General features: G+C 59.1%; 2 protein-coding genes across 7 annotated transcripts in view; both read left to right on the top strand.

The window, feature by feature from the left end:
- ATP11A (ATPase phospholipid transporting 11A) overlaps nucleotides 1-11,699 on the top strand; it is a 100,202-nt gene extending 88,503 nt beyond the window's left edge. For 4 of the 5 annotated variants that reach the window (XM_043477563.1, XM_043477562.1, XM_043477560.1 and 1 more), the window contains 5 exons: nucleotides 1,130-1,195; nucleotides 1,815-1,918; nucleotides 3,315-3,480; nucleotides 7,500-7,603; nucleotides 8,308-8,444. In XM_043477563.1, coding sequence (XP_043333498.1) covers nucleotides 1,130-1,195; nucleotides 1,815-1,918; nucleotides 3,315-3,480; nucleotides 7,500-7,592 — 429 coding nt within the window. In that variant the 3' untranslated portion in view covers nucleotides 7,593-7,603; nucleotides 8,308-8,444. Of the gene's footprint in view, nucleotides 1-1,129; nucleotides 1,196-1,814; nucleotides 1,919-3,314; nucleotides 3,481-7,499; nucleotides 7,604-8,307 lie in introns of all 5 variants that reach the window. The other variant, XM_043477561.1, reaches the window with a different exon arrangement.
- Nucleotides 11,700-17,705: 6,006 nt separating this feature from the next.
- Nucleotides 17,706-24,720, top strand: part of MCF2L (MCF.2 cell line derived transforming sequence like) — an 89,868-nt gene continuing 82,853 nt past the window's right edge. The window contains exons 1-2 of one of the 2 annotated variants that reach the window (XM_043477880.1): nucleotides 17,706-17,789; nucleotides 21,931-22,103. In XM_043477880.1, coding sequence (XP_043333815.1) covers nucleotides 21,935-22,103 — 169 coding nt within the window. In that variant the 5' untranslated portion in view covers nucleotides 17,706-17,789; nucleotides 21,931-21,934. Of the gene's footprint in view, nucleotides 17,790-18,558; nucleotides 18,665-21,930; nucleotides 22,104-24,720 lie in introns of those variants that run through there. The other variant, XM_043477879.1, reaches the window with a different exon arrangement.

Here is a 24,720-nt window from a genome sequence, read left to right as displayed (position 1 = left end):
CAATGTCCCCAGACATGGCAGGTGGCCCCCAGCTCGGGACAGACGCCCCTGTGGCGAGAACCACTGAGCCCAGTTTTGATCACGATGATGAATTGAAGAATCAAGTGATGAGGGGCCTTAGGTCCGTTTCCTACAGAAGTCCGAATGCTTCGGTTTTTCTTCTAGAATATTCTCTAAGCAGATTCTGTCTCACTAAACGTATCACAGACCAGACCGGCAGCGCACACGCTCACCTGCAGGGATGTTTCTTTGGTTGAGGACTAACCACGGTTCCAGCTTCTCCTGCTTGTGGCTTGCGGCTCTGGGTTTGCTTAAAGCAGAGTAGGAGCTCTTTCTGAGAGGCCCAGCTCACAGACCTGACAAGCCAGAACCGGGTCAGCCAGCTCCTGTGAGGTGGCGCGTCCCAGAGGCTGGTTTGTCCCCAGGACAGACTCTCCGCGTCCCGTGTTTCCTCCTGCTTGTGTCTGCGTCTGTGGGCCAGACCATGTTGTCTCCCGGACTGACGTGCGCGCTTCCCGCGGGCCGAGCCGCGTCTCTCCGGGCCGTGAGGGGGCCGTGCTGTGTGTCCGGGGCTCCGGCCGCGGGCCGCCCTGGCCTCCGTGCAGCTCCATCCTGTCTCCCCCACTCCCCCTCTGTGAGTCCCGTGAGGCCCCCCCCCCCTCGGTGACACCGCCCCAGGAGGGTGCCACCATGGTCTGTTGTCCGAACCCTCAGGGTTGTGAGTTGGAAGGAGGACAGACGCACTCCCCTAAGGCTCGCTTCGGCCACGCAGAGCGAGTCGGGTGGGGCGATGGGCTGAAGGTCTCGTCTGCACGAAACACAGGCCGGAGGAGCAGAGTGGGCGCCGTGCCCACCGAGACGCCAGCTCCCGGGTATCCTGTCCGGCTCGTGGGGCACCGAGGGGGAGACTCGGGGTGGCCTGCAGGGGGGACTGGGTGCCCGCGGACGCTGCTGGAGCCGGGGGCCGGGGGCCTGGGTGCGGCCCACGCCCATCGCAGTGACACCAGGAGGTCCCCGCGTCTCGGGCTGGACGAGTTGGCGGTGGGTGGGTGGGGTGCTCGGGCACTTGTGTTGAGTGTGAAAGGGGCAGTCTGTGTTAACGAGAGGTGACTGGACTTTCTCTCTGCAGGTGTTTGGAAACTGGACGTTCGGGACCCTGGTGTTCACAGCCATGGTGTTCACAGTCACCCTGAAGGTACCGTCCCTGAGCGCATGTGCTTCCTCCAGGCACGGTCGGCCGCCCAGTGACCCTGACCCTGGCCTGCCGGGGTCCTCACCCCACTGCTACCATGTCCTCGGCCCCGAGGGGCGAGCTCAGAAATACACAGAAGGGGAGGAGGGAAATTCCACAGCCTTTTCTGTGAAAGGACTGGAATTAGACTGCTTTTACGTGGCAGGCAGCTCCCGTTATAGTCAAAGCACAGTTTAGCCAAAACAGATGAATGTATTGTGGGAAGCTGAGCTTGTTTTTAAAATCAAGTCAGACTCTTCGTGGCGTATCGTCACCAAGGTCCCAAATCCTACCAGCCTGGGTCAGAGAGTGAGGCAGAAGTCCCAGAGCCGTGTGCTGGGGAGTGGCATCTCCAGCAGGGGGCGCGCCCGCCCTGGGATCCGGGCACTTTCGGGCAGGGTGGGCCTGCGGAGCCCTCCTCTGGAAGGCGAGGTGTGTTTCTCCCGCACAGGCCCCTGTAGACGCTCTGGCTGAAGTTAGGGGTTTGTTTCTGCTTCCTGTTCCCCCCACCCCGCTTCCCTCCCCGGGGCTCACGCCGACACGCGCGGGTGGCCCCACTGCTAACCGCCTTGTCTGTCCTCAGCTGGCGCTGGACACCCACTACTGGACCTGGATAAACCACTTTGTCATCTGGGGGTCACTGCTGTTCTATGTCGTCTTTTCCCTCCTCTGGGGAGGAATCATCTGGTACGGACTCGATGGTTTTTCAGTCTCCGTTACAGCACTGGTCCTGCAGTGTCTCTCACCGAGGCCTGAAAACTCACGTTCCATACCGCCGCATTCCCGTGTGTGGGAGGGGCTTCACGCCAGGGCCCAGGGGCCCACTGGGACGAAGCGGGGTGGTCTCTGCCCCCTCCCCCCGGTTCTCACGCTGCATCATGAGATGCATCATGAGATGTTCACACCTGTCACACACTGACGGGGGCTCCTGTGATCCCCCCACCCCCACCCCACCTGTGAGGTGCAGCACATCCTGAGCAGGGCTGCCGCTGGGGGCAGTGAGCCAGGCCCCAGGCCCGCCCAGACCTGAGGCCGGAAGCAGTGTCCCGGCCATCTGGCCTCCCCGCTATTGAGCAGGGCTCGAGGGGAAAGGCAGGCAGACCCCAGCCCCGGGAGAGGCCCCTGGTCCATCCGGTCCCTGCGTGGAGGCTGCTGCGTGGACGCCAATCCACCCGGCGGCTGCTCCATTGCTGACCCCCAGTGGCCAGTCCATGCATTGCATGTCGGGAAAACCACCCCACTCCTGGCCAGAGATCCCTGTGGCTCTAGTGAGCTTTCCAAGTGGCTGTGTAAGAGAAAGGCTCCCCAGAAACTTCCTGGCCAGCTCCTGGACCTGGACACTTCGGAGCGTGAAGCTGTGAGACTCAAGTTTAGTGCAGTCACTGCCAATTTCTAAGGCTTCCCAGGTGGCTCAGATAGTAAAGAATCTGCCTGCAATGCAGGAGAACCAGGTTTGATTCCTGGGTCGGGAAGATCCCCTGGAGAAGGGAATGGCAACCCACTCCAGTATCCTTGCCTGGAGAATCCCATGGACAGAGGAGCCTGGCGGGTTACAGTCCATGGGGTCACACAGAGTCAGACAGGACTGACTGTTACTTTCACTTCACTGCCTGTCTCCAAAGGCATTCCTGGCCTACCTGGCAGGGAAGTCATTTCATCCTCTGTATTTTTATAGAAATTTTAAAAAATTATTTTGGCATAAGCTTGTGTTTAGCCGTTCTGCTGATGACAACACTATCTTCTCTTTATTAGTAGGTATTGAGCAAAACCCCCCGTTTCATGTTTAAAAGTCTTTCCTGCTGTTCTGAAGCTGAACTTCTGGGGCTTGTTCCCCCCTTGGAATGACCTCATAGACTCCGCCCTCCTTCTCTCATGCACGCTAACCAGCCTTCAGGGCAAAGTCACGCAGGGCTGTGGGGGGACGCCCCCCGGTGACCTGGTAGTGACAGCAGCGGGTGGACCGTGACCGTCAGAGACGGACGTGGACCCCGCCGGGCAGAGGGCCCTCTGTGCGGGACTCGGGGGTCTCTGCCGGCTCCTCATTGGCCATCGTGCTGTGGTTTTCTTTCCCTGGATACTGCAGGCCCTTCCTCAGTTATCAAAGGATGTACTACGTGTTCATACAGATGTTGTCCAGCGGCCCCGCCTGGCTGGCCATCGTCCTGCTGGTCACCGTCAGCCTGCTGCCCGACGTCCTCAAGAAGGTGCTGTGCAGGCAGCTGTGGCCAAGCGCCACCGAACGAGTGCAGGTACCGGGGGCGGGGCCGGCACGGGGCGGGGGCGTGGCCGGCGCGGGGGCGGGGGCGGGGCCGGCAGCCGGCGGCGGAGGGTGGGTTCTGCAGCCCTGGGGGCACGGGTTCGGGCGCGGGGAGCGGCGGGTCACGGTGGGGGGTGGATGCAGCTGGGGGCACCGTGATGGGGGCCGGCAGCCAGGGGGGCTGCAGCCCCGGGGGCACTGCGTGGGGGGGGGGGGGCAGGGAGGCAGCAGGAAAGGTGGTCCGTCCAGTGTTACTAGCGAATTCCACGGTGACACATGATTTTATACCTGAACTAAATGTCCAGTGCTTAGATTTGGTCAGCTAGCCCCTGAAATAAGGAAAAGATTAAGAGGAAAAAGATTAAGCCAATACAAAAGGCACATTATTTTGTGTGAACCTAAACAGGTTTTTTGATTAATCCTTACTTTGAAGGTAAAGTCGCTTTATTTCTAGGGAGGAAGTGTGGCTCCGACTTGAGCCCTCGTTTGGGGAATTCTGGTCCTGAGTAGGTAGGGCTGCTGTTTTCTGTGCTCCCGAGGGGACTCCAACAGTCTGAACTCTGGATTCAGGAGATGGGTGAGATGCTGAGAATGCCTAGGCCGGCCTTCAAACAGAGATGTGACCTGGAGCTTCTAGAGAGCTCTCGGGGAGCGGACATCCCCCACCTCTTTACCCCTGTGACCGCTCACCTCCTCACCCCCTCACCCCACACACCCTCTCCCCTGTGATCCCACACCTACTCACCCCTGTGACGCTGTACCTCCTCCCATGTGACCCCTCACCCCTGTGATCCCGCACCCCTCCCCCTGTGACCCTATACCCCCTCACCCTGAACCCCCTCCCCCTGTGACCCCACACCCCCTCCCATGTGACCCCTCACCCCTGTGACCCGGCACCCCTCTCCCCGCACCCGTCCCCCCTGTCCTGCCGTGCACCCTCGGGGAGGAGGAGGGATGCTCTGAGAGGCAGAGGCCGCAGCAGGCCGTTCTGCAAGATGCCTGGCCCACCTGCAGCACCAGGTGCTTGTGCAGGTGTGAGTGACAGGAGGGCGGGGCGTGCAGGTGTGAGTGACAGGAGGGCGGGGCGTGCAGGTGTGAGTGACAGGAGGGCGGGTGACCACAGGCGAGGGCGCCCCCCCCCCCATCCTGGGACTGAGCCCCTCTGGGGAACGCAGGGGCCCCTGGTCTTAGTCCTCAACCGCTGCCGCCGGCTGTGGGGTGGAGCCTCCGTCACCGCGCTGGCCGCCCCCAGAGGTGACTGGTCAGGTGGGCGAGCTCTCAGACCCCCGGGGCTGATCTCAGATGCTGCCCGCGGTGCCCAGCCAGGGGGCGCAGAGGGCTTAGAGCCGTCCCCGACCGGCAACTTCACAAGAGCTGCTCCGTGATCTCAGGCCATCCCAGGGAAGGGCCCGCGGGAGAGCACGGGAGGTTTCCACCGGGCCGGGCTGGGCCTCAGGGACTGCAGGGGCCGCCGTGTCCACGTCTTCCGTGGCCGCAGGGACTCCGGGTACGGCCCCCAACTCACTGCCTTTTCTTGTCTCTTCCCTCCCTGGTTCCTTTCATCTTCCGGCCTCTTTGCCCAAATCTTGTTTAACGATGTGCATGGCCTCCTGACCTCTGACCTCTGACCTCTGGGACCGGCAGACTAGGAACCAGTGCCTTTCTGTCGAGCAGCCCACCGTCTTTATGCTTTCTCAGACTTCCAGCAGTCTGACTTTCTAACGGAACAAGGTGATGCTTTTCTGTCTTTCTGCATGTTTGGGACTTGATCGGAGGACCACAGAGGGCTGACGGTTAAGCTCGGGAGCCACACACACAGGCCCTCTGGGGCCGTGGGCGCCGGCCATCTCCACCCACACGGCCACCCCGGCTTCCCTGAGGAGGCTCAGCGTTCCTCTGGCTGGGTGGCAGCCGTGAGGCCGGTCCTGTCTCCGCGCGGCAGGGGCAGCTCCCTGGAGCCCAGAGGCAGGTCCTCCCTGCCCCTCGTGTGGAGCCCACAGGACTGGCGGGACCACAGCCCAGGGAGAGGCAGCCTCAGGCCGGGCCCCTGGACTGCGGATGGGACAGGTGTGTTTGGGGCCAGCTGTCTCACCAAAGTCCCTCTTATCTTTTTAAAAATATCTGATTGTTTTTAGAAACAGACTCCACCTGTGCCTTAAACAGCATCTGTGGCTCTCTCTCAGGAGCATGGAGCGGTCACACCGTTTTCTGTGGCCACCGCCCAGGATGGAGGCTTCTCGCCTGGAGCCAAGGCTTCAAGGACACGCTTATCTGTTCTGTCATCTGTGTCCCGATGCCCCACTTGTGTCCCCACACTGGGCACACATTACCGCTTTACCAGGCAGCTTGCTTAACAGGAAAATGCCTAAAGCAAAAAAAAAAAAAAAAAGACTTTTTTTTCTTTTAATAATTGTTCATCTTTTAAGTTCAAGTAATTATTGGCAATCAAAATTTTTCTAATCTGGTGCATCAGAATTTATTAGAATAAACTACATAATATTATGTTTATGCAGTTGGAAACATTTAGGATGAAATTATTAGGAACATTTTAATAAGTCACAGGAGGTGCTTGTGAAACCAGTTAAATCATGCCAACTCTGGGCTAAAAATAAATCCTCTGACGATTGATGGGGTGTATTGAGAGGTGGTTTGCTTCTGAGCCTTTGCAGAAGCCAGACTCCACTGCTTGGCGCAGGGCTCTGAGCTCCGTGTGTCTGTGGCCTCGGCTGTGATGGCAAGGCCTGCCAGCCTCACGGGTGCCTGCAGCCAGTGCTCAGCACACACGGGGTCCATGCGGTGTTGCTGCAAAACCAGACAATTTTGGCCAAACTTTAAAGGAACAAACCCTTGGCTAGTGCTTCCATGGAACATGCTGCATTTGAGATGGGTGGCTTTTTCTTTTCATCTGTCCAGTTAAAGTGAAAACCACAGAGGCTACCAGGTCTCACATGTAAACATGGGTGTGTTCGTACACATGTATGGCATCTATATATACATGTGCGTGTATTCTGTCCACACCCGTGTGCACGCACAGCTGTGTGTGCTTCCCGCAAGGAGCCACCGCCCGCGCGCTGGTCTGCTTTGCCTTGCCCCCTGCCCCTCGCGCCGAGCCAGCGGCATCTGCACCTCCAACCCCTGCTTCTCCAGCTCCTGCAGCTCCCTTCTTCCGAGGCACTGAGAAATTGATACCACTTGACTAGAAAGCCTCAGTGTTCGGACTAGAAACACCGGACCCCGCTGGCCTGCAGCCCTGCCACGCCCCAACCTCCGGATTCTAGCTTCAGGCCAGGGTTCTTTTGTTTGACTGGAGATGGGGCCAAGGGACAGGACCGGGCAGGCACACGGGGACAGAGGGACAGACAGGCAGGCGGGTGGACAGGGATGCAGGGACAGGCAGGTGCAGACAGGGACAGGCAGGTGGACAGGCAGACCGACAGACAGGGGCAGACAGACAGACAGGGACAGGCAGGAACAGATGGACAGGCAGGTACATGTAGAGGGACAGGAAGGCAGGCGGACAGGCAGGTGCAGACAGAGGGACAGACAGGTGGACAGACAGACAGGGACAGGCAGGAACAGACGGACAGGCAGGTGGACAGGCAGGAGAACAAAGAGGGACACAGGGACAGGCTGGAACAGACGGACAGGCAGTTACATGCAGGCGGACAGGCAGGGACAGGAAGGCAGACGGACAGGCAGGTGCAGACAGGGACAGACAGACAGACAGGCAGGTGCAGACAGACGGACAGGCAGACGGACAGGCAGGTGCAGACAGAGGGACAGGCAGGCAGAGTGGCCGGTGCAGAGCTCCTCGCTGGGGCCCGCGTGCCCTCAGGAGCAGCGCCCTTTCTGGACGGTCGGGGTGAGCGGCAGGGCCGTCAGCCCCGGGCCCACGCCCCGACCATCGCCGCTGCTGCGCCGAGAGCCGGGCCTCCCTGCACGCGTACCCCTCGGCCGTCCCCGCGGAGCCGGGCGTGCGGCGCGGGCTCAGTGTCTGTCCTCGCCTTGCAGAGGAGCCCGAGCCGCCCAGCCCCGGCCGACGCCGCGCCGAGCCCCGACCGGCCGCTGCTGACGGACCCCGAGCCCCGGCCGAGGCGCGAGTAGCAGGAGGATAGGTAACGGCCGCCCGCGGGCAGCCCGTGTGCTGTGTTTCCTCCAGAGCTCTGCCGTTTGTTAGGTTCGCGGTGGCAGAGACTTGCCCACACGTGGGGTCCGTCCCCGGTAAGTGGCCCACCGGAGAGGCCGGCCGCCTGGGGCTGCCTGCGGTGCACACCCAGGCACGCGTGTGAGCGTGCGTGCACACACACCTGTGCAGTGCGCAGGCCCACCGCGTCCTTCGACGCCCGGAACACGGCCTTCATTCTCATCCGCGGTGGTGGGCGTGGCTCCACCTGAGAGACCTCCAGGAGAGACCCCCTTGTGGAATAAACAAGGGGATCTGAGCCAGGCCGGGGCAGGCGTCCAGCTGCGCCTTCAGCATCCAGAGCGGGCATCTCCGGGCCGGCTTCCCCCTCCCTGCCCATCCAGTCTGACCACCTGGGCCTCCGACCGCGGCCGGAGCGGTCCAGGGAGATGCGCGGTGGGAGGAGCCGCACTCAGCCTGGGGCCCGGGGAGGGGCCTCGTGTTTATACACCTTTCTGCGGGACGCTGGACACAAGGAGTGGACGGATGGTTCACACGCCGTCCCCGTGTCTGGCCCAGCTATGCTCGGGGGCAACCCCGCCAGGGCAGCGAGGGCCGCGGCTGCGCTGGGTTCCGACGGGTTTGGACGGGGTCCGCGCGGGGTCCCGGGACTGACTGTCCTTTCTGTTTCCGCAGACCTCGCGCTCCGTGTCAGGACCACCTCTGGGGAGTTACCCACTTGCTTCTCTGTAGTCTCCAGCCCCAGGCAGCACCCTGGAAGGCAGGGAACGCGGGGCCCCTCCTGCTCCGTCTCTCCCACCCACGGCCCCAGGGGCGGCCACACTCAAGGGTCCAGCCGCGAAGGGCCGCGTGGCGTGTGCTGCTCTTGCGGCCGGAAGAGCAGGAAGACGGGACAGGCGTCCCCGAGTGGCGACCGGGAAGGACACGCACGAGCCCGCTACCCTCCCTGGCCCCGTGGCCAGGGGAGTCTCGGTCCGCTCCAGGCACGGCCACCACACCAGGACCTCCGGGGAGTATGGCCAAGCCTCGCAGGCGGGGGTCCGGTCTGCTCCGTCCTCCCAAGCCCGACACCTCTGCTTTCGGAGCGGCCCCCCGCCCGGTCCACGGCTGCCGTCCAGACCTGCGCGTGGTGGCGCTGACCGCGGGGCGAGTCTGGCCCGACCCCGCCCCTCCGGGGGAGGTGCTGACCGCGTGCCCGGGGAGCCCCCCTCTGTCCCCCGCTGCCTCTAGGGGGGCCTGGCCCGGAAAGCACAGGCTCCGAGAGGTGCCCCTTCCCGCTCCGAGGGCGCAGGCGCGGTTTGCTGTTGTGGGAAGGGTGTTTCGGGGTTTGCGGGGACGCGTGTGGTCTGGGTGCCGGGGGCCGGCCTCTGCTGCGGTGCTCAGACCCCCACGGGGAGCGGCCTCTCTGGCGCGTGGGCCCCCAGATCCGCGCCGGGCTCAGGGTCGCCGGGGCGGCCCGGGAAACCCAAGAGCAATGCCGCCGCCCGCACGCCGCCCGCAGGCAGCTGCACGGTAAACCCTGTCGCTCTCCTGTAACGGAATCTCCGTTTCTAGAAATAACCCGTTCGACGTAGCCTTAATGGTCCGTAAGGAAAACATTTCAGTTTGAGGTTCAAACTTGAGAAGGTACAACAGACAGCGTTTTAGGGGAGGGTCACCCGGAAGCCAAGCGCTGCCCCCGCAGGCTGCCCTGTGGGCCGAGGCCCGTGCTGAGCCCGCCGGGTCCGCCCCCGCGTCGCCCGGACCGCGTGGTTCGCTGGGGCGGTGCTCACCTGTGAGAGCCTGATTTGACCGAAGGGAGGAGCTGACCGCAGGGCAGGGTACCCAGGTGGCGCGGAGGAAGCAGGACGCATACCAAAGAGTGGGGTGAGGGCCACGGGGGCGAGGCTGGGGTGGGGGCGTCCTCCGGAGGCCCCGCTCCCTCGCTGTTCCTCAGGCCCGCGGCCTGCGTGTGGCCCACACTAGACCCTGCAAGCAGCGGTGTGTGCGTTTTTACAGCCGTTTTTAAGAACCTAAAATGGGTATAAATGTCATACCTGTGGGGGGCAGATTCTCTGTATGTTTAGTTAACAAATTCTTTGTAATGTATTTTTTTAGAGATCTTAAAATTGCCTTTGCACTGAAGTATTTTCATAGCTGTTTATATCTCTTTTATTCCTTTATTTGTTAACGTACCATATCTAATTTTTAAAGTATGTTTTTAAAGCTTTTATTTTTTAAGTTGAAGACATTTTGGCCACTTTACATTTAAATTCTGATGAACGTTTTGGCTGAATGTCTCAATATCTGATGAATGTGAATTTTCAGATTTGACTTTATTCTCTGCACCTGTTTTGTTTTTGGTGTTTCTGGCAGTAGCGAGTAGTTACAAGGCATAGAGTCTGATCATTTGCTCTGCTCTTTCTTCACCATTCATTGCAATTTCATCTGCTTTTTGTTTAGTTTTTAGTTTCTAGCCTTCAGCCTTAAAATAGGAGCTTCTTGACGGTTCGCTGTCGCCTTTCTGCCTGTATCCAGACGGTTATCACTTACCTCGGATAATTCAAGTCTCCTTAGGACAGTTACTGACCATTACACGCCCCAGTACGTCTTCTTAAAATTGTTCGGGAAGTTCCTAAGTGCGCCTGAAAATGTGAGATGGACCAGGGGCATGAGACCAGAGGCTGGAGAGGGATGGGGAACCAGGGAAGGGACATTTCAGACAAGACAGTGCGGCTCCCACCTGGCGGTGGGCAGTGCTTACTCGCCTTAAACTGACCTTAGAGCAAGTAATTTAAGCATCTTCCTTAGTTTTGAAAATCTTACAGCTGCACAATAACCACGTATTAACATTTCCCCCGTTGGTCCGGATGTCTGGTTCCCGACCGCCACGTCACCCCCCAGAGCTAGCTGTCTGTGCGGCCACTCCACCGGAGGAGACCCGCCCTCGGGACCACCGCCAGCCCCTCCCAGCTGCAGCCACGTCCGGGCTGGGAGAAGAGACGCTCTCTCGGCCACTCCTGTTAGAACCCCAGTCAGCCCATTCCCGTGCCCTTAACTCCACGGGCGGACATAGACCAAACGACCCCCAGAGGCGCCGCCTGGAGAGGCTCGCTGGGGGCGGAGCTTCCGCAGCGACAGGTCGCAGCCGCCTAGTAGCCTTGTGAGACTTTGCAGCTTGAACTTACAGCAATGCCTCGCACACAGTTTAACTATTCTTAAATTCATGGGCATCAACCAAAAGTTCAGGGCAACCTAAGGGAAGTTTCCAGCCTTTTTCTTTAAAACCACTAAGTTCATCTGTTTTGCACTGATTATGAATAACCTAATGCAACCACTTCTGCTTATCTTAATTAATGGTATTTATTTAACAACTCAGTGTAACAGCTTGGTATGCACTTTCTTTTGGAAGTTTCCCATTTCTAACTTTAAAAACAGGAAAAATGTCAGCTGGCAAATGCATTCATTCTGTTGTCATTTTTTTTAAATAAGTTAAAGGGTAGGTGAATGGGGGTGAGAATCGTTTTGATGTCTATAAACAAAGCTTTAATGAAGATGTGTCGGAGTATTATTAAAGTGTGATTCTACTTTTGCAGAAAAAATCTAAAGATCAGTTTATATAGCTTTATTTTTTACCTTATGAAAATATACAGAATTTTAATATGCATATATTGTCTCTGACTTAAAATTATGTGCGTCTGCATTGCTGTTTAAAATGTTCATTCATTATGTAATGTGATAAAAGAGAATCTTCAAAAATATATTTAACACAAATGTATCTATAGGTATTGTCATCATAAATACTGGAATTTATTTTTAAATTATTGAATATAGTAGATGTGTTTAAGATAATAAATCAACCTCTGAACAGTAATGTTTAATTGATAATTTATTAATCTGCTTTGAAAAATTAAATGGTGAATTAAACCAAATCTTAAATTTCTGTAAAATTTATTTTGTATGCTACTGTTTTTAACTTTTATTTCTGTAGATAAAGTATATCTTCATAATATTAATTATGATTGGACTTTTCTGCAGAATATCTAGGCAGGAGACCTGAATCTGCTTGCAATAAAGAAGAAAAAGTTCTGGTTTAGTCTCTTTATAAATTAAAAAGATCATGGAAGTTGGTGTTGAGTTTCTGCTAAGACGAGCTGCAGGGTAAACACTCTGCCAGCGAGTGTTTCTGTTTGGTATGAAGCCGCGGGAGCAGCCTCTCAAGATCGTGTGGGATGCGGTGGCCCCGGCCCACACCTGAACTGCCGGGGGGGAGGGCGCGGAACAGGACACCCAGCGCCTCGCCCTGTCCTTCCCGCTCCAGCTGCCCCCGGACTGTCCGCCAGACCCGCCCGCCCCTGGGGTCTCTGCTCCTCCTCTAGTCCAAACCCCGGCCCCCACACCCCAGGGCCCCCGGGCAGCTCCAAGAGGATCCTGCCCTGCCCCAACGGGTTCCTCCAGGCCCCGAGAGGCCCCCTGGCGCGGGGCCTGGCAGCTCTGCCCCCCCCAGCCCTGCCCCCTTCCTCTGCTGGCCCCTGCCACCCCTGCAATTCCTGTCTCTGAAAACTGACCCCCAAACATTCAGATCCTCACAGTCTCATTCCTGGGATTCTGACTCATTTGGGGAACCAGGGTGGACCCTGAGAAAGGGCCTTCCTGGGCCGGGGCAGGGTGGCCCCTTCAAGGCTGACGGGTCCCTCAGAAGGCCTCTGGCTTCACCGGGCACAATTCTAAAATTGGGGGCTTTTTCCCAGCTCCCAAACCACAAAGCGAGGGCAAGTAACTCACCCCGAGTGGGCGACCTTGGCTGTCACAGACCACACAGCGGCCAGCATGCCAGTCTACAGGAAGTAGATGCCGCAGGTGAGTTGGGTCCCAGGTGTGCTGTCCGCTGGGGTCCAGCGTCCACACCTGCCTCGGGTGACAGGGACCTGTGGCCACGCTGACCCTGGCAGCTAGGAGAAAAATGCTTGCCTTTCAAGTGAGTGAGGGCACCCTGGCCCGAGGCTGTGCGGGTGTGAACAGCCGGCTCCCACCAGTGTGCATGTGAACACAGCCCTTCATTCCACTGGGCTGGGTCCCAGTGTGATCAACTGCAATTATTAAGCTTCCTCTTTCAGGGAAAAATCTTAGAAATAATACGCAATTTATCAGTTCCTTTCTTGCACTAAGAGGACACCCCTAAAACTGCATCATCATAATAACTTACCCAGGGAAGATGCTCACCTTCATACATGTTTATCACGTACAGTCGGAATGATTCAGGAGCATTTAGTCAGGTGGCAAATGTCTAATTCATCATCCAGATACAGGTATGAGCCCTAATCAAGCCCGACAGAGGCCCAGTGAAACCCGTCTTTAATCAGATATAAAGACCAAACCTCACAGTTAGTGGGCAGTGTCAGGCCTAAGCCGGTCTTAGAAGCTGATGCCCTTAAGGCCCACAGCTTGCCCTGCAAGGCCTCCGTCCCTTCCTTACGTCTGTGACCTCTGCTGACCCTTTCTGTTGACTGGTGTGGCCACAGACGTTGCAGTTTTCGGTGCGTCCCCTCGGTTTGCTGAGCTTGCTTCTCAGAGGTCATGGTTCAGCCGGAATTCAGAAAGCTGTAGAGGGTCAGGCCAGCAGCAGCCCGCCGAGCAGTGGCTTTTTCCGGCGCAAGCTTGGCTTTGGGAACTGCTTTGGAGCTTCGTCTCAGTCCCACTGTTGAGCTGGCTGTCCCAGTTGTATAAAATCCACTTTTCGTCGCATGTCACAGCACGGCTGAGAAATAGTTCATTATTGTTGTGTAGACTAAGAGAAGGGATTAAAACAGTGGTTTTCTGGAGTTGCAGTCAGCTCATGAGGCACTCCCTCTTTGAGCTTTTTCATCTTTCCAATTTGCTTCAGGTGCCGAGCGGCCGCAGAACGGTGGATGTTGGGCTCCTTGGCAACTTCTTGTGTACTTGTAAGAGGATCAGCTTCGAAGATGGCTCTCGCTCAGCTGGTCCTTGTCGGCTTCCGATGGCGGGCCACTACGCTCCGCAGCGTCAAGGCTCATGTCAAGGCTCATGTGAGCCTTGATGCAGGACTCCCTGACCCCCCACTGTGCTGCACGTTCGTTAGCAGCTCCTGGGCCGCACGCGAGTTGTCTCCGCTGCTTTACAACCCATTATGAACTCAAGAAAATCACTGGAATTTGCTTTTTTGTCTAACATTTCCATAGCCTAAAATAAATATAAAATAAACAGCAAGTAATAAGGTGATAGCAAAAAACATAAATTGAGAAATACACATTAAAATGATGTATCACATAGTCACATTTATTAAGAATGTATCCCAATACCAAACAGCCAATTTCAACAATGTAAAACCGCAATTACTTTTGCACGAACCTAAACAGTTTGCTAGTGTCGAGAGCAGGCTGAAAGGCAGACCAGACACGAACGTGGCAAACTGAAGCCGCCTGGCGTCATTTCAGGGCGGCTCCGGAGAGCGCCCGCACCATGGGCCTTTAGGTCTCAGTGCCGAGGAGAATTCAGTGACAGCAATGTGGTCGGCAGGCGATTTACTAGAACAGGATGCTTGTGAGGCTTACAAGTGGGCGGGCAAGGCCGGGAGGCTCTGAGCACTTAGGGGGCTGCGGTTTGTAATCAAAGGAGGAGTGGAGAGGAGGGGAGAGCCTTGTCTTTCCCGAGTAGACGTCATTCTGCCATCAGCTCCTCCTCCAGAGTGGGTGGGAGAGTTTTCTTGTCTCTCCGTGGTGAAGCGAAGTCCACAGATGACTGTTTCACAGGCGTGCAGAAAGCATGGCCCAGGGACCGTTAACTTAGTGAACTCCCTGGGCAGGAAGTGGGGCTCATGCACCATGGTCTCATTAGTTCGGGCCTCACGCTTCTGCTGGGGGTTTGTGGTGGAGCAAGATGCTTTATCAAGAGGTCATTAGCTTACAGGGATCGTCTGTATTTTCCTACTTCCCATCCCCTAGGGAGATTAACTATTCAATCACCGACTTTGTCCCTTCATTCTGTCCCTGCAAAAACCTGGAAACGAGCCATGACCGTGGCGCCTGCAGCTTGTCTCAGGACAGGATGGTCGTTCCCCGTGGACAGGACAGAGCAAAAGGACCGCAGGCAGCACAGCGCTGCTTCCCGCCTGGGCTAAAACCGCCCCTGCCGTCTGCTCGCCCTGTCCCGGGGCCACAGAACCGGGCACCGCAGGCGGAGGTCAGCCTGGCTCCCTCGGGCTTCGAGCCTCCCAGCCTTGGGGCTCCTGGAGACCCATCTCTGCCTCCATCCTCACGCGGCGCCCACTCTGCCTGTCTGTCTCAGCGTCCGCTTTCCACAAGGTCGCCAGTCACCTTGGGTGAGGGCCCCGCCCTGATGCCCTCATTTTAGATAAATTGTGTCTATAAAGGTCACATTCCAGAGTACCCAGGGTCCGGACCTCAACATATCTTTTTGGGGAGACACAATTCAACTGATGCTCTGCTTTGGGGCCCTGCGGCAGGGCAGAAACCCTCGTGCTGCGTGTGGTGGGGGGCAGCGGGGCGGGGGGGTGGTGCGTGTTGGGGACAGAACTCAGCCACCCGTCCTCACATCCCCACCCAGGGCTGCGCGGCCTAACTCACCATGGGCCACCGTGGCCCCGCGGGTCCCGGGGGTCCTGCCCATGCTGGGCCGGGTGCTAAGCGCCTCCTTCCCCGTCTCATCAGTGTTCAGAGCCTGACTCCACACTGGGGGTGAGCTCCGGGGGCCCTGGGACCCCGCCTGGGCAAGGTGAACTGCCCAGCGGCCAGCGCGGGCCTGGGGCCACGCTGTTGTCTGAATAAACACCTGGCTGGAGGCTCAGGGCCCTGCCCGCCTGCCCGCCCAGCAGCTTTCCCTGGAGACTGGAGGGTCACCCAGCAGCCCTGCCTTTGGCTTCCCGGAGGAGGGCCGTGGGGCAGGGCCAGTCAGCAGCCAAGAAACGAGCCCCAAGGAGCCGCAGCTCAGGAGGGGCGGGCGAGGAGGCCGTGGCTGCTGGCGACTGGGGCGCCCGTGTCTCTCCCAGCAGGTTGGTTCTCTGAGGCCCCAGGTACACAAGAGGAACCCCGCTTCCATGCCCCTGGGTCACCTCAGAACTCCAGAGGACCAGGCCCCCGACCCAGCCTCCTGCGTGTCCCAGCTGCCCCTCCTAACCTGGACCCAGGGGGCAGGGGCAGACGCTGAGATGCCCAGGGGACCCCAGGATATGGGGGGCGGGGTGGCCCTCCGCACTTGGGTGTCACCTACGTGCACGCTCGGTAGCTCCCATCTGACCCTCTGCGATTCCATGGACTGTACACACAGGTTCCTCTGTGTATGGGATTCTCCAGGCAAGAATACTGGGGCAGAGGGATCTTCCTGACCCAGGGATCAAACCCGCATCTCCTGCCTTGCCGGCAGGTTCTTTATCCACTGAGCCACTTGGGATTGCTTCCTGTGACACAGACTTCTTTGTGGGAGCAAGGCTTTCCATAGAGGAGTTAATCTCAAACGGCAAAGTCCCCAGCTCCCTGAAGGGCCAAGGGCGTGGGGACCAGGCAGAGACACAGGCCCAGGCCCACAGGGTCTCCAGGCCGCCTGCCCACCTGTGGGGCCCGCAGCCTCGGCCCGCGGGAGGGGCTGACCCCAGCGGGAGCAGAAGGTCCTTCTCCCCTCGGCTCCTCCCAGAGCCCAGATTGTGATGGTAATTTCCCCAGCCTCTGAGAGCCGCACAAAGGCCTGGCTGGGCCCTCAGGGCCCCTGGCCAGCGGGGCGCCCCAGGCTTTTGTTCTGGGATTCCCCAGCTTGAGTAGGGAGACTTGAATCAGCGCAAACTCTCTCTGAGAGTACAGGCGTCTTGGGCCTTTGTCCTCCACGTCCTCCTGGGCCAACGACCACGTCCCAACATGAGGCCTCCCTGCGGTGGGAGAGGCTCCCGGTCCGGGTGCCTGTGGCCGAGGTGGGGCTCGGGACCCTCTGCGGGACGCCCACCTGGGGGCAGGTGCCGAGCCTGCAGACCCGACCCGGGTCGTGGGGTCACCAGCACCTCTCATTTCCTGCCCGTCCTCCGAGCAGGCCGGCCGGCGCCTCCCTCCGGCTCTCACAGCCCCAGCACGCTCAGCACAGCCCCTGGAGGGCACCCCCAGGAGCCCGGGGCCCTGAGGTCGTGGGAACCGGGCCGCGGCCCCACAGAGCGGGTCAGGACGCGGCGACCTTAGTCCTCCGAGGCCCCCGCCTCCGCCCTGACTCCGCCAGGTTCCTGGGGCCTTCCCATGCCCGCTCATTCGGGAAGGAAACCGTCCAGGGGAGGAAGGTCCTGCCTTGCTTTGCTGTCTGCTGGGCCAGCCTCCACCGCGTGGCAGCCCTGCCTCCGAGCGCATGTGGGGTCCTGTCCACTCGGCAGCCCAGGCTCAGCGGCGCCCACCACCGAGGGCCTGGTCCCCTTCCTGGGCTCCGCGGCAGGGGCTAAGCGCGTGCTGACTGCCAGGCGATGCCGTGTGGTGGGGACCGCATTTGGAGGAGGAAAGTCCTGCAGAGGTCCACGCGCCCTCCCGGCAGGCCCGGAGCCGCACCCCCAGGGCGGGTCGGAGGCTCCTGGGGGCGGGGCTCCCTGGAGCCTTGGGGTTTGTGCCTATTGCCCTCCCGACAGAGCCACGTGCTGGTCTTACTCTGATTTCCCGGTGTCGCCCACAGAATGCAGACGTTTGAAAGCGCCAGCTAAAATAAAGTTTACACCTAGAGCAACATCGGGGACGTTTCAGCCTGTGCGCCTCAACATTCCGAGTTCTACTGGGGAACTTGAGTTTCCCTGAACAAGGGGAACCCACAAGGGAAAAGGCCGGTCCCTTCCCTTTTCCTGCAAAAAAGGGGCCCCTCCGCATCTGCACGGCCCTGCCCTGGGGTCTGCACACCCCGAGCCCAGTGAGAGAGCGCCTGCTCCGCGCAGGGGGTGACGGTGATGGGGTACACGCTGGGGGGCGGGGCTCGGGCGCCTCCCCTCCCCCTCCCGCCGGCGCAGACCCTCGTGCGTCCTCCCCTCGCGCTCCTCCCTCTCCCTCCGCGCGGTCCCCTCCCCCACCGTCCTGGCCGCTGCCCCGCTAACCCTCCCCCTCCTCCCCTCCCCTCCCCCAGGCCGGGGAGGAGGGGCGTCCGCGCACCTGCGGGTGGAGGACCGGGGCCGGGAGGCCATCCCACGGCAGGTGTGTGGGGGCGGGAAGCGCGGGCGGTGAACGCGGAGGGGGGGGGAGCGCGGCGGGCGCGGGAGAGGGGCCGACAGAGGAGGGCGGGGGGCGCGGAATCAGCGTCCCGGAGGCCGGTGACCGGTCTGCGCGCTCCGATCGCCTCCCGTGGCCGGTCTGCGCCGCTGCGATCCCCTCCCGCCTGCGTGCGACCCCAGGGAGCCCCGGGACCGGCCGCGGCGGAGCGGGGCGCTGCGCGGTATCCAGGGGCCGCCGCCGGAGGGGGAGCGCGAGCTCCACGTGCGGGACGCCCCCCACTGTCGGCCGGGGTCCTCCCGCGCGGACAGGTGTCACTGCCCGGCCCCTCCCAGGGCCGCACCCCTGGGTCCCGGCCCCCAGCAGGTCCCGGGCCAGGTGGGGCCGCTGAGGGCGGCCGGCTGAATCTGGACTTCCCGGCCCCTGTCTGGCTGTTTTGCTTTTCAAACTGGCAGCGGAAAAGTAAGACTCAGCAGTTTAAAAATAAGGCCGGTTGCTCTTTCAACTCTAAACCGTGTTCCTGCTAGTTTTTAAAAACCACCTTCCGTTCTCTGCAGCGCTGGACCTTAAACAGGAGCCTGCTCCGGTTGGCCCAAAGGAGACTTTTCTCGAGCAGGTGCAGCATCTTAACTTTACTGCAAGCTTCCCACCCTGCCCCTATGGGACCTCCCGCGGGCCCTGGACAGGGAAGGGGTTAAGGTGACCCTGAGGCACAGCAGGATGTGTGGGGGTGGCCGTGGGAGGCCCCAGGATGTGTGACCACTGGGAGGGGCCAGGCTACAAAAATAGACGTGTGTCCGGGGGTGCTGGTGCTGGAGTGTGTGTGTCCCTCCCAGGGGACCGGGGACCCCACTGGGCAGGTAGGTGAGGGGTGGTGCCCTGGGGGAGACCTCGCGGTGGAAGTTCTCCTAAAGTGCAGATCTGACCCAGTGGCCGGCCCAGTGCGGGTTCGGGGACCTGAGTTCTGAGCTCTGCTCCTGGCTCCTGGACCCGCTGCGGCAGGGGGACGGACAGATAGAGGCTGCCCGTGGGCCCGGGGGGGGGGGGGCGGCCAGGAGGGCACGTGCTCCGGGTGAGTCAGTCCAGAGGGGCAGGAAGAGGGGCTTGGCTGTGTTTCAGCACTTGTGTCCCTCAGGGTGGGGTGCACCCCCCCAGGTCCCAGGCTCACCGTCTGGCCAGGACCTGGGCGCAGCTGTGATTGGTCCTCTGTGACCTTGGCCCCGCCACCTGTGACGGCCCCCCTGGCAGCGATCCGGGGAAAGGCTGGCGAGAGCATTGGGCCTTCTGCGCCAGAAGCCTGGGCATCACCCTTCTCGTGACTGTCCCCAACTCTGGGGTGACTTTCTCTCCAGGAGACCCACGGATCAGGAGGAGGGCTCAGGGGTCACCTGTTTGTGGAGCTCAGCACTCTGAGAACACTTCTGCCCCAGACGCAGCTCGAAACCCGTCCTTCTCCTGAATCAGAGCCTCTTCCCTCCCCAGCCCTGCCACTGCTGGGCACCTCCTGACCTCGGGTTGTGGCTGTAATCGGTGTCCAGATCACCATTCCAGGAGGCTCGTTCTGTGTTGGGGGCTCAGCTGTGAAAACAGGAGATTTACCTGGGAAGCGCATCTTGGTGATTAGAAGTAGAATGAAGGTCACTTGGACAGAAGAGCTTCCTGCTGTTAGGAACTCACATACCTTTTGTAAAATGGCATAAAGCCTGAAGTGGAAAGAGAGGTTAGTGGAGCGTTTGTGCGAATGGAATATTGGTAGCACCTGGCCATCAGCTTAGTTGATCTGGTGCTAAGAGGCTCCGAGGGAAGTTAGACGTGTGAGAAGAACAGGACAAGAAGGTAGCATTCTGCTCCACAGTCAGCTCAGCCTCTTGTTCTCAGGTCCACTCATTTCACCCTCTCCTGAGCCCAGGAGAGCCAGGGTGATGCTCTTCCCCAACAGGTGGGAGATGCTGGCTGAGCGCCAGCCACAACCTGGACCTGGCTGAGGGCCTGGGGCCACGTCTGGTGCCGCTCAAGAGATGCTCAGTCCACTCCTGCCTTGGAGAAGGCGGGTGGCGGCCCAGCCCCGCTCCAGAGAAGGCACGGTCGGCTGTGTGGTCAGTGTGGGGTGGCCGGCCGGACTGCCCAGCCGCCCATGGACTCTGCTGGTGGAGCCGGTCCACAGTACCTTCCCCTCGGGGACGACCGTGTCCTTTTCCTCTGGGCCTCCCCAAGTAAAACGTTCAGGAGTGCAAGCCCGCAACGGTCTCCCGGACACCCTGTGGCTATTACCGAGGAACTCTTGGGCACCCAGGGCTGGACCTCGACTTTGTGGTCAGCGGCCGCTCCCGAAGCACCTCATCCAGCATCAGGCAGCGCCGTCGTCTCCAGGATCCCCAGGAAACCTGGAGCCTCCGCCAGAACCTCCCAGCAGCCCCCTGGAGCCCAGAGGGCCAGTCCTACGCAGCTCCACGGAGGTGACCCAGGAGCACCAGAGCTTGCGCCCCAGTGGGTAACATGTCAGCGTGAGTGTAGGTCACCGCTGGGGGAGTTCAGTCCAATCTGTTGAGAAAGCGAAGAACTGTATTCAAAGTACCAAGTTGAGCAACCACAGAAATCGGAACAAGTCAAATAGGAAGATATGGGTGGGGACACCGAAGCGCGCAGCTGACCAGCCCCGAACGTCTCCACACCGTCTTCCTCCTCACTGGCCCGTTTCTCGCTCAGCGCTTAGGGCTGGCGCCGGAACAGAGCGGGGTGACTCCCGGGGGAAAGGCCCTGCTGTCATCCCACAAACTGGGCCTGAGGGGCAGGGGGGACAGGCGTGGGGAGGAGGTGGAGACCGGACCTCCCTGAGGGTCACCCGTCCCCGGCATCCAGCTGGACAGCCCCGCCTCCCTCCCGATGCCCTGGACAAGGTGGTGGGTGTGAGCGCCACCGACGATCAAGCAGGTTAAGCCGCTGCCGTGGGGCCACAAGCAGAATTTTTGAAAGGGGCCCAGCCAGACATAAGCCAACGGGGCGATGATGGCCTGTGTGTGTGCATGCTAGGTCACTTCAGTCGTGTCTGACTCTGCAACCCTGTGGCCTGTAGCCCGCCAGGCTCCTCTGTCCGTGGGATTCTCCAGGCAAGAACACTGGAGTGGGAGAAGGGAATGGCAACCCACTCCAGTATTCTTGCCTGGGAGATCCCATGGACAGAGGAGCCTGGCGGGATGCGTAGTTACACATTGTCTGTAAGTAAATTTATTGTCTAGATGTGTTCATTTTTCTTTGATCAGTCTTGCGCTTGAGTTTTCATGATTACGGAATCCTTGGTGTCTATTCACAGGATAAACTTGAAACCAATGATTAAAAAAATTTAAAAAAACACTGGAGTGGGCTGCCATGCCCTCCTCCAGGGGATCTTCCTGACCCAGGGATCGAACCCACATCTCTTACATCGCCTGCACTGGCGGGCGAGCTCTTCACCACTAGTGCCACCTGGGAAGCCATAATGAGCCATGAGTAAGCCCAAAGACGAGGGGGCTGTGGGCGATTACCTACCGGGGTGAGCATATCGGGCAGATGACGTCATGTGGCTTCGGTTCGAGATGTAGTCACTCGCTGTCTCTTTAAATACAAGGTTGCCTCCCAAAGACTTGATTCGAGTTTCTTTGCCAGACTTCCACCTGAGGAATAAGACCTGAATGTTTGTCCTGGCCCTCGGACAGCATTCTTTACCTGGGGATTGGAGATGTTTCCGGCCCAGGCGGCATTGGTTTTGAACGTTTGCCAGTTCAGTGAATTCTACTGTGACATTGAAGCCAGGAGAACCAGGGGCATTTTTGTCCTTGAAACAGGAGCCCAAATGTCAAGGGAAAATCTAGGTTTTTATTTCTCTAATGCAGCAGAAGTAAATAATATTTTTGTTTGTGCAATGCTTTATTCCATTCCAGTGTTATAAAAGGAAGCCATTTGTTTACCTGAATGCGGACACAGTAGAAATTCTCTGGAGAAGAATGAATTTTAAATATCCCACATCCGTTTCAGAATAAACACTGCCAAAAGCCTTACCTGGTGATTCGGGTTTTGTTCAAGGAAGCATGGCTGATGTCTTTGCAGTGTGACCTCGTCTTCCTTCTAAGGTCTGTTTTTCACTCTGCAGACTCATGTTCGACTGTTGGAGGCTCATCCTTTGCAAGAAAACCGGAAGCAACGCCGATGCTCCTGCGCGAGGGTCCCAGGAGGCCGAAGCGGAAGACAGCGACCCTCGGGTGGATGTCCCTGATGTCATCAGGCTTGTTCCAGACCCGTCGGAGGGGCCGCCCCTGCCCGCAGGTAGGCCTGGCTGCCTCCTTGGGGTGCGGATGGGGCCTCGGTCCTCCCGGGGGACCAGTGTCCTGGGTCTGCAGCGGCAGCTCCCCAGGGACCCAGGGCTGCCTGCACATGCGGGCCGGCTGGGCCCAGGCCTGTGGATGAGACCTCAGTCCACACACTTGCCCATTTGCCTTCCTGGCGGTGAGGCTGAGGCTGGCTCTGGTGAGCTCTCAGGAAGTCGTCTGGGTTTTAGATTCCAGGGCTCCGTTTTACCAGGTTTTCAAACTGAATCGCACAATTATACAAAGTAATTGCTTGTGATTTTTAAACTCATCTTATTCCAAGGCTGTTTTTCCCTCCCATTTCTTATTTTGAGCATTTGTACTTTCTCTTTTGCTTCATTAGATTAGCTAACGGATCGGTTTGTGGATTTTGTTTCCAGAAGCCAGTTTTTAAGTCACTCTCCTGACTTCCCAAGCGTGTCCCTCCTGAGCCCACCCGGGCCCCTGGCCCTGTCCCCTCATGCGTGGCTTCAGCGCTCCTGTCTTCCCCGTGTCCCCGGGTCTCCGTTCTCGCAGGAGCCACGTCCAGAGTCCCCGCCCTGCGCGGCACCAGCCCCTCAGGGCCCCTGGCTCTGGAGCCCCTCTGCTCCTCCTCACACCTCTGCCTGCAGGCCTCGCGGGCCGCGCTCTCCACATCAGCTCCCGCCCCCCGGGCCCTGCTGCCTCTCTGGGGTCTCTGTCGGACGCGAGTCCGCGTGGACTCGGGTCTCTGCTGTTCATTCTTTTGTTCTCTCTCCACATGTGTAGAGACCACTTGATTGAATAAGATTTACCTGAAAGATATGAAATCACACAGCAGGACTTTCAGTCTTTGTGTATTTTCCTAACTGTGCATTCTAAAAGGTGAGCATCAGGTCAGATTTTGCAGTGTTAAAACACTCTTCTCATGCCAAAAATATTAGAAGCTGTGGTTTTGCTTTGAAAAAATAGAGAGTGAATAAACGGCGGGTTTTGGTGGTCGTGGTTACTGTGTGTCATCTCCTTGTGGTCTCTGTCTGTGATCCTGTTTTACCTGCTTTAAAATCTGATCTGGACATTTAGCCAGGCGACGTCTTCAGTCACGCTCTGGGAAATAGCTTTCATTCATTTCGTTAGCACCACCTGCAACTCTGAAATGGAATTGTTTGCTTATTAAATTAAGTAGACCATGAAATGGATTTGAGGTGCAGTATTCCTCTTCTGCTCGCTTTGAAGGCCCCAACACCCGTGTGATGTCTCTGTATGACTTCTCCTCCTTCAGAGAGCAAGGCTTGGCTGAGCCACGCATCTCTTACCACCCACGTTCCTTCTCTTCTTTTTTTTTTTTTTATTTTTTTTTATTTTTTTTTAATGTTTTTTAATTTTTTTTTAATTTTTTTATTAGTTGGAGGCTAATTACTTCACAACATTTCAGTGGGTTTTGTCATACATTGATAGCAGACCTGCCAGTAGCTCTGTGCCTCATAGGAAACGCCGCGCCTCCCAGCGACTGAGGTCTCTGCCGAGACTCTTGCCACCTCTCCTGGCCTGGCCCCTGTGTGGCTGGGACGTTTTTTGTTTTCTGAGGTTGGAAACAGGAAGGCAGTCAGGACCCCTGGAGAGTTGGGCGGTTAAGGGGAAGGGGTGTGTCCAGCAGGCCCGTGGCCTGGCTCACCCGCCTCTGTGGCTGGGAGGCGGGCAGGGGGAGCTGGGTCTCCAGGACTCGCGTCTGAGGTCAGCCGACGGGGCCGCCTCGCCTGTCCCATGTGGCGCAGACACGGATGAGCCCTGACCCGCCAGCAGCTGCGAACTGTGTGTGGGGGTGGCCGCCTGCACGTATGCGTGGTTGGTCCCGGGCACTCACGGCCGATCGGGACCCGTGGGGCGTGGCTGATGGGACGGCGGGGCCCTGCAGCCCGCCTGGAGGGTCGCCGGGCCCGCTGTCCGCAGACGGAGGTGTCGGGCAGGCAGGGTCTGCTGGGCATCCTGAGCGCACGCAGCTCTGACCCCGGGGCAGCCTCGCGCTGGTGCGGGCAGGGCCCGGCCCTCTGGGCCTTTGAGGGGTCGCCTGTGGGTTGGGGGCGCGGCGCCGGGCGCTGGCTCGAGAGCTCTGACAGGTCAGTGGGCGGGAGCGGGGGTCTTGCCGCTGGGCGTTCACCTGGGAGTGGGAGCTGGGGCGGAGGGGCTCACCGGGGAAGCAGAGCCCTGGCAGTAAAGCCGGCCCGGAGGGGCTGCCTGGGACCTGACGGTCCGAGACCCGGCACAGCCTCGAGGAGCAGCGGGACGGGCCCTGGGGTGCAAGAGGGGCGCGCTGCGGGCCGCGGGGGGCTGCTCATGACCCGCGGAGACTCTGCGGAGAAGAGAGGCCCTGAGGAGGACCCACAGGCCAGGGGAGCCGCCGGAAACCCAGCCGACCCAGCGCCAACAACTGCGGGCTTCAAGGTAGAGTAGGCGTCTGAACCACATTGTGGCCTCAGAGCTGCTGACTCTCCCGTGCTTGCGTTTAGACAAACGCGGGGTGTCTGGGTTCTCCTGAGATCACACGTGGGGGCAGAGACGCGGGGCAGGGTGCGCGTGGAGGCTGCCAGCCTTGCACTGTCCCGCCGCTCCTGTGTCTG

This window comes from Cervus canadensis, chromosome 9 (assembly GCF_019320065.1).
Source record: "Cervus canadensis isolate Bull #8, Minnesota chromosome 9, ASM1932006v1, whole genome shotgun sequence".
NCBI lineage: Eukaryota > Metazoa > Chordata > Mammalia > Artiodactyla > Cervidae > Cervus > Cervus canadensis.
The sequence above is the reverse complement of the archived record's forward strand: the minus strand, read 5'-3'. Positions and strand labels throughout refer to the sequence as shown.